Source organism: Fulmarus glacialis, unplaced genomic scaffold, assembly GCF_000690835.1.
Source record: "Fulmarus glacialis isolate BGI_N327 unplaced genomic scaffold, ASM69083v1 scaffold21388, whole genome shotgun sequence".
Lineage (NCBI taxonomy): Eukaryota > Metazoa > Chordata > Aves > Procellariiformes > Procellariidae > Fulmarus > Fulmarus glacialis.
This window is the reverse complement of record NW_009226623.1, coordinates 2,276-10,687: the sequence shown is the minus strand read 5'-3', so window position 1 is coordinate 10,687 and position 8,412 is coordinate 2,276. Positions and strand designations below refer to the sequence as shown.

Here is an 8,412-nt window from a genome sequence, read left to right as displayed (position 1 = left end):
AATCTTGCAGCTTCCTGGTTTGCAGAATGGGTTAAAAACCTTGTTTTTTCAGTACCGCTTCAGCACTAATGCTCTCAAACACCACCAGGCAGAAAACTTCAGCAACGTGTTAATTTGCTTGACAAGGTCTGGAGTTTCGAAAGAATATTTCGCTCTCTTCTCCCTGCTCAATTACTGGGGTTAAACGCTCCCCTCTTAGGCAATCAACTCCACTGGCTCCTGCCAGCTAACCAAATGCCAGCCTTCCATCAGGATCGCCACCTGCTCCGTCAGTTAGATAGGCTTCCAAAAGTTTAATATCCATATGCTGCCTGACAGCGAGTACCGAAGTGTAACTGCACTCCCCGATTGTGGCAGTGTAATTACAGAGCCCTCGCAGAAGCGCCGGCAAGGCTGTGTCTGCAGGACCGTTTGCCCTCGCTGACTTTTCCTTTGTTCTCCCGAAATAAAACTGGGAAATGTGCGGCGTTACAAAATCTTTTTGTACCAGTTGCCTCTGAGAGCTTGTTTAGCTGAAGGCATTCAGGGAAAATTTAACCCAAATTAATTTTTAAAGCAAATCACCCACTCAAAAACTGTAATTTGTGCTCCGCGAGTGAGTTACTGAACCCAGATGGAGTTACTGAACCCAAATGGAGACGGCGCTTTGACCGCGTGTGGTTACGTGCGTCAGAGCAGGATCGAGCACTCCCAACCCTGCAGCTGGAAGTGACCCTCCGTCAGCTGATACGTGGTCGCTGGCCGTGTGGGTATCTTCTAAGTCATTGCAGCGTGAAGTGCTTTTTAAAGTCTCTTAAGTGAAATTAAAAGGAAGGCTGTTTTCTCTGCGATGCCCGTGGTCATTTACCACGTTAGCTCCTCGTCATGGAGGGGAGGAAACTCCCGCTGTCAGCTACGTGCCATTAGCTGACTGTAGGAGCTCGGGATTTAACTAATTCCCCTGACATTCACACGTTCACTGGGTTCAGGATCTCAGAGAGTTCATGTGGATTCACACCTTAAGTTTGCAGGGCACTTCAGACTCAGCTGAGGAAGGGCTGCCAGAAACACCTGGGAAAGGGACTTTGTCCCCAGCTCCCCCATCACAGCCAGGGCTGCCCTTGGTCCACCCCCCCAGCGTGTACACTTCTGGCTGCTCTGCAAAAACAAATCCCTTTTTGCCCCAGCCACAAGAGCTGGCATCTGCTCTGCCAAACCCTGGTTACGCCGCTGTGTGTCTGCCTGCCTGCACCAGAGCTTCTTCTCAGTATCTCTCTTTCACGTGCCCCATCTCCAGGTTTCTCCTGCCCAGCCCACCCCCAGCACCGGCGGGCGACGGAGACGCACGGTTGACGAAGACCCGGACGAACGTCGGCAGCGGTTCCTGGAGCGGAACCGGGCTGCTGCGTCCCGCTGCCGTCAGAAACGCAAGCTCTGGGTGTCTTCTTTGGAGAAGAAAGCCGAGGAACTCACGACCCAGAACATCCAGCTGAGCGTGAGTATGTAACCGTGGAGGCTGAGCACAGCCCTTTGCCAGCGTTAGGACTGTCGCTCCGGAGGGAACATCTTCCCCGTGCTGCAGAGACAACGTGCATTTGGATGCTGCTCTCTGGAGCAGGATTGCTGCCTCTGTGCCTAGATTTCACTCCCTGCTTTCTATCCTGATCCTCTGCCTCGAGCAGGCCACGGGGGAAGAGTGTTTCAGTGCTCTTGTTTCTCTCCCTGTCCCCCTCGAAAGGGCTCTGCCTCTGCCCATCAAGGCAGGAGCTCAAGGAGCAACGCCAGCCTCAGGAGCAGAGCGCAGAGGCCCCAGGAAGCAGCTGTATTTGCAGAGTGGAAACCTCTCCTACGTGAGGGAGAGCTCTCTGCTGGCACGGGGTCAGCAGAAGCAGTCCCAGTTCCCTTCCCTGCATGGTGGACCTGGCGCCGGAGCGAGCAGGGAGGCTCTGCAGCTGCGGCCCGCAGCCATACCGATTTTCCTGGAGAATTGGGTTTCCCTGGCTCTCTGGCAGCACCCCCTGTGTACTTAACAGAAGTGCAACACGTCTAAAAAGACTTCGCTTCCATTGCCATTAGCCCCCTTGTTAATGCTCTCAGCATTGGCCGAGGATTGAAGGGTCTGCAAAGAATGAACTCGTGTCGTTTTGGGCTTTTTCTTTCGCTGGTGGCTAGTGACTCATGCGGTGGGATTTTTTCAGTAGCACTGATCATGGTATTTTTATTCTCTTCCCAAGATAATTATAGAAAGTGTTTCCTCGGGCAATTTTGAAATACAATTGAATGGGTTTCAGCTGTTTCTCCAAACGTTTCAATAGAGGAATAATATGCTGCACAAAGTTTTCAGGGGAGTAGACCTGGTTTACAGAAGAAGCTCACAGAGGTACTGAGAGCTTGGAGGAGCTCTGATGTTCCCCATGGCCCGGCGTGGGCTGAGCTGGTTGTACACTCAGCTTCTCGCTCTATTTAGTTTTCCGTCGGAGCCAACAGCACGCCGGAGTGTCTGACTCAAGCGGTTGGCATTAGCAGGAGGGCTCAGGCAAATGTATGTCCAGTATCAGATGATTAACATGGCGAGGGGCTTTCCAGCCAGCGGTGGGGGCTGCTGGAGGGAAATGCTGCAGTCCATGTCTTGCACACTAAATTCCCCAAACCCAGAAACTTTGGTGTTCTTGGGCCAGAGGCATCTCAAATTAGACAACATATTGTAAGTTTGCAGGGCACATAAATTAACGTCCTGCCATTGCTAGAGGCTGCTGTCAAGAGCGTGAGTGATGCATACGTGCGTGTTTGTTTTTCAATCTCAGAATGAAGTTACGCTACTGAGGAACGAAGTTGCTCAACTTAAACAGCTCCTGCTGGCTCACAAGGACTGCCCCGTCACTGCACTACAGAAGAAAACACAGGGCTATCTCGGTGAGTGATGACTCTTGCTGGTCCTTACTACCCTTTAAGTAGGTCTAAGCAGATGAAACCTGCGTAAGACGTAAAGGAAAAGAGTCTTCATCTCAGTCTCTGCTCCATCACCCTCCAGCGACTGCACCTGGCAGGACAGGACAGACCTTGGTCCTGTGTCTTCTGCTGATACGGCCTCCGCAGTGAGGAGGATCTCCCGGGCTGGACCTGCAAATTTGCACTGCAAATTGGCACTTTAACCCCGTTTATAAGATCTTGCAACCAGGCAGTGAGGGCAACCGCGGTGTGAAAGCGCCGAGGGAAGGAGGTAGCGCATCTCCCTCCGCGTCTCTGTAGTGTGGAATATTTGACAGAGATCCAGATCTCCGCTTCTCCCTGGAGTGCGGGCCAGCGTCTCTCCACCCGCTCCCAGGCAGCGTGCCAAGCACTTGATAATTCTCTTTGAAGTTAAAAACTATTGCTGCTCTGAAAGCGAAGCCAGAGTCAGAAAAGGCCAGACTCTATAAATGACATCATGGGGCTCTATATCTCATTCTCTGCAATTCACATCAAATTGGCTCAGGTTTGGAACTAAGAAGGCCTCTTTTTTATCTTCTTTTCTTTCTTTCATTTTTTTTTAATGCTGCCTATTTCATTATAATCAACCTGGGAGCTAAACATTATGTCTGGATTCTTATATCATCTCTGCAATAACAATTCCACGCTGTGGTATTTGTACAAAGACTTTGGGAGGATGCTGGAGTCCCCTAGCGTTGCCTAGATTAACGGGACGAGAGGCAGGGATGGATGGAGATAAGAAAAGGGAGAAAACAAAAGCCGAGAAAGCAGGCACTGTCCTTCCTGATGGCCTCCCGCTTCCCATCTCCTGGGTCTCTGAAACGCTCCTCGCCTGCGCGGTGAGGCACAGATACGTGCTGTACAGGGCCTGGCACAGCCAGTTTATTTTCACTCATTACGGTGACTCAGAGCTTGAGTAATGTGGTCGTGAAAATCCTCGCTGTCCCCCAGCCCTTGCAGACAGGTGTTCGCTCTGTGTATAATGCAGAGAGGCGACATGATTTTTCCTGTTAACTTCCAAAGTTTACAGTTCCTATTATTATTCCTCACAGTCTGTCTACTCCAATAATAGGAATTCATCACACATCTGAATAATAAAAATGAAATTCACACCTCCCTCCCCATGCCCCCCCTCCCCGGCTGCCTTTTTTATTATTGAGATTTGTGACTAAGCAGGTCCTTAAACAAAAATGCCAGATTCCCTCGATGGAATTACAGCTGCCTCATGTACAGTTGGGTTGTTTTATTTGTAATACCTTGTAAATCTCCTTTTTGGGATGCCAAACTATTATATTGCTCTGCTCGACCTTCCCTCTCACCGCCAAGTCAGTTTTCAAATCTGCTGTGCTAGCCGCATCTTTCAATATGCTGGCGAAGGCCAAGCCAAGGTTTCACAAGGGAAGGTAAAACCCGTTCGGGAAAGGGGTACAATATTCAAGCACCTGGTAGAAAACTGAGCCCTAAAATATGTTTGCCAGTGCCCAGGAAGGTTGTAAACCTCTTTTGTAATTCCCACCCCCCCCCTCCCGGTGTCATGGGGTTTACCCTCTTGCCGTGGAAGAAGTATCCCAGCTCATGCCATTATTTTGCTCTTTTAAAGGAAGGTGACCGCATCTTACCCGTAATTCATCTAGCCAAGTGCACAGGAGGGAATTTCCTCCTGACATCTGTAGATAATGAGTGTATACCCCCAAAGAGAGAGGTCTGATTGCTCTCGCCTTGGCATTTGATAGGTCACAAATTATCCTCTGTGTTAGAAGCTCTGCCTGGGCGCAGTGGGCTGTTTGTGGGAGAGAATCCAAAGTTTCGGAAACCGATCTGCGTCGCTCAGAACAGAGCGCGGAAGGTCTCTGCCTTTGTTTGCCTCCCATCCCTTCAATCATACTGCTTCAAGTTACCGAAAGAAATCGAGCAAGCAAACAGTTTGTAATGGGCTGTAATTGATTTTAATGTTCTAGAGAACAATAAAGAGCAAACCAGGTAATTTATATTAAAAAATGGCAAAAAAACCCTGCCTTTGCAGAAGGATTTCTGTTGCACGCTTTCCTGTATGCTCACCCAACAGATGGTAAGGACTCTGAAGGAACTATTCAGTCTCTGGGCTAAATGGCCTTGAACCAAGTACCACGCCAGGAAACAACATGTAGGAAAGTTCATTTGTTATAATGAGGAAACAGATTTATTACGATAAAGGTTATGCTGGGTCTGCCATCCTTGGTGCGAAGCCTGCGCTTTATGCCTTCCTGGCGTGAATTCTCTAAGATTTGGTGGTGTTTCTCCAAGGGATGGGGCCAGCCGGACCCAGTGGGTCGTTATGTCCCAGCTCTAATCAGCTTTATTTCCAGTCCTCACTTGCTTTTGCCAAACAGCTGCTTGAGGGGGGGCCCAGCTTGGTGGGGGGAGCGGTGATTCCTGTAGGGATGAGCCTCTCCGCTCCAGGCTGCTTTGGCTGGAAAGGTGAGTGTTAAGTAAATACCTGACTAATTTCTGCACACCCTCCGAGGCAGAAGCTGTCTCCCGTCCCACTGCTAACACCGGTAGCAACACGCACAGCCTCTCGCTAACCTTGTTTTCTTCTTTTTTCCATCCCCTTCTCCTTCTCTGGTCAAGCAGAAAGCCCAAAGGAGAGCTCGCTCCAGGCTGCTTTGGCTGGAAAGGTGAGTGTTAAGTAAATACCTGACTAATTTCTGCACACCCTCCGAGGCAGAAGCTGTCTCCCGTCCCACTGCTAACACCGGTAGCAACACGCACAGCCTCTCGCTAACCTTGTTTTCTTCTTTTTTCCATCCCCTTCTCCTTCTCTGGTCAAGCAGAAAGCCCAAAGGAGAGCTCTGAGCCCACCGGCTCGCCTGCTCCCGTCATCCAGCACAGCTCCGTGACGGCCTCCCCCAACGGGCTCAGCGTCCGCTCGGCGGCAGAAGCGGTTGCCACTTCGGTGCTCACTCAGATGGCGAGCCAAAGGACAGAACTGAGCATGCCGATACCGTCACACGTCATCATGGCTCCACAGTCGCAGTCTGCTGGCAGATGATGTCACAGCCTGTGCGTGTGACACGGAGCTAACCGCGAACTCGCAGCCGGAGAGACTGACCATAACTAAGTCGTTCTTTATGTTTTAGGGTGAAGGTTGCCAAGTTTTTAAAAAAGTAAAAGTCAATTAAATTTTGTGATTTTTTTTTTTTTTTTTTTTTTTTCAAGTGAGTTAAGGGCAGCTATGGCGCTTCTTACACTGCATAGCCTGTACAGATCCTGGCCCCCAACCGCTGCCCTGCCGTCGCCCGTCCCCGCAGGACGGCCGCGGATTGAGCGCTTTTCTCGATCCTTCAGTTGACGATCCGTCAACTCGCAGAGTCATCCGAACACGCAGAGCCTCACTTTGAAAAGCACCTTGAAAGGTTCACTTTCAGGTATCAGTTACATTAACACTAAACCTCCATGCTTGGTGGATCCCCTTGGCGCTTTCACTCTTCCAAGTCCCCCCCCCCTTCCCTCCTCCTCCACTCTCAGCAAAGGAAAACATAGCTCTTGGGAGGCTGTGACATTTAGTCGTGCTGTCAATGTATTTTATTTTTAACAGCATGCTGCTTCCAGGCATCTGCTCCCCCTCTGCTCTAGCTACCTGAAATGTTGCACCTTCGCACAAGAAGCCGCCTTGAGCTCTGAGGTTAAAGGGATCGAGGTTAACTCCCAAGATGCCAGCGACAGATTTTGGACACGATGGGAGTGTAATCGCTGTAAATTGGTTTGTGCCCAACAGTTGGGAGAGGGGGAAGTGGGGCTGGGGGGGGACACACACGTGTTCCTGGTCACTTGTGTCACACCGGGAGCTGCAGACGTTCACGTGCTGCTCTCGTAACGGGACGCTGTGGTTGCTGGAGAAAAGGTACCGTCTGTTCTAGCAGCGGAGGGGCTGCTCTCAGTCTTCCTTACGGTAAATTGGTGCTGATCTGCGTCGGCTGGGACCGGTGCAAAGGCGCTCTGGGAGGTACATGAAAGGATGAGCCGCCCCAGCAGGCGATAATAACCTGAGTCCCAGAATTCATCATCTGCTCCCAACTCCACTGTACACCTTAGCAAACAAATCCCTCCATTTCCAAGGATCATCTCCTTTACACATAACCTCAATGACCTTAATAATGGTGGCCTTAAATCATGAATTAGTTGCCTGTTCCAAGGGGAAGGAGCACCAAGTAGTGTTTCTATTTGCCCGGTCCTTTACCTCTTCTTCATGATTATCTTCCGCTCTCGGTGATGGAGCATCCGTTGCTTCCCAACCAGAGCAAACGAAGGATTCACAGAGCTTCCACTTTCATAGGGCAGGTTAAAAACCCAGCCTCGGTGTTGAAAGATGCTTGGAATCGGGTCCGCTTTCTTGCCGGGCGGGCGTAGCATGCGTGTGTGTCTGTGTGTGCTTCCCGAGGTTGCCGCTGGCCCCGGGCAAGCGATCGGAGTTGATCGTTTGGAAATGGGGTGTTGTGTGCGTTCGGGCTCTTAGAAGGTACCGCGTCAAAATCCGTGGAGCTGCATTGGCCCTTGGTCTTCCTCTCCTCCCTCCTCACCTGAGCTCTCGCCCACCTCAGGTTGCACTCGCCACTTTTGAGCCAAGTTTGTTTGTCCAAGTGATTTTGTTTGGCTTATCCAGACTTGGAAGGTTTCCAGGGACAGCAAAACCCAAAGCAAAGTCTGAGCAAGGAACCGGCTCCCGTTACGGACGGGGAAGTTCAGCGGTTTGGTTTTTCTATCGATGGGATTTGTCTTCTGCCCCTCTTTTTCAGGTTTTCCTCGACTTCTCGGCAGTATCGACCGCGGCGTTTCCTGGGTTTGGTTTGTCTCGACGCGGTGCCGCTCTCGTGCTCTCCTGGTTTCTCTTGCTCATCTGGAGAGTCGTCTTGTGCGTAATCGGGGTCACTTCTGGCCTCGGCAGTTTGCACTTCTGGTTCAGATCCTGCGTAGCCCCCCCAGACCCACCTTTTGTTTCTGCGAAGCTGTTTCTGCAGGGTCTGTGTGTAGACAGACGTTTCGGCTCTTACTAGCCCGACGCGGTGTGTGTTTCTGCAGCGAGAGCGAGCTGTGAAAGAGGACACGGGGGGGTTCGGCATGTCTTAAAGCTGAGCAGCCTGGACAAAAAAGGGGTTCAGCCAGGTGAGGCACAGCGGGGGATCAGGACCTTTTTGGGGGGCCAGGATCTAAGGCAGAAGGTTTGCAGGAGGTAGAAGATCCAGCCCGGCTCTGCTTCCTTTCTTGGAGCTGCTGCAGGCTGTAGAGCTGCGACAGGGAACGGCAGAAAACCCTGCGCTCCTTCGCGGGGTCCAAAAAGGGGTAAAAATGACCCGTCTTGCAGCAAAGGGATTTGCTCTGGTCTTCAAATCTGCTCGGTTTGCTTCAGGGGGCTTTGAAACAAGCGTCTTCTCTTTCTTTCTTCATCTGGGAATAGCAGGGATGACAAAAAAGTGTTGTAAACAT

At 51.0% G+C, this 8,412-nt stretch overlaps 1 protein-coding gene across 1 annotated transcript in view; it reads left to right on the top strand.

Moving 5' to 3' along the window:
* The window catches only part of ATF7 (activating transcription factor 7), a 20,872-nt gene extending 14,892 nt beyond the window's left edge, over positions 1-5,980 (top strand). Inside the window, exons 10-12 of the mRNA XM_009582868.1 lie at positions 1,277-1,474; positions 2,784-2,892; positions 5,763-5,980. Coding sequence (XP_009581163.1) covers positions 1,277-1,474; positions 2,784-2,892; positions 5,763-5,980 — 525 coding nt within the window. The remainder of the gene's footprint in view (positions 1-1,276; positions 1,475-2,783; positions 2,893-5,762) is intronic.
* Positions 5,981-8,412: the final 2,432 nt, after the last annotated feature.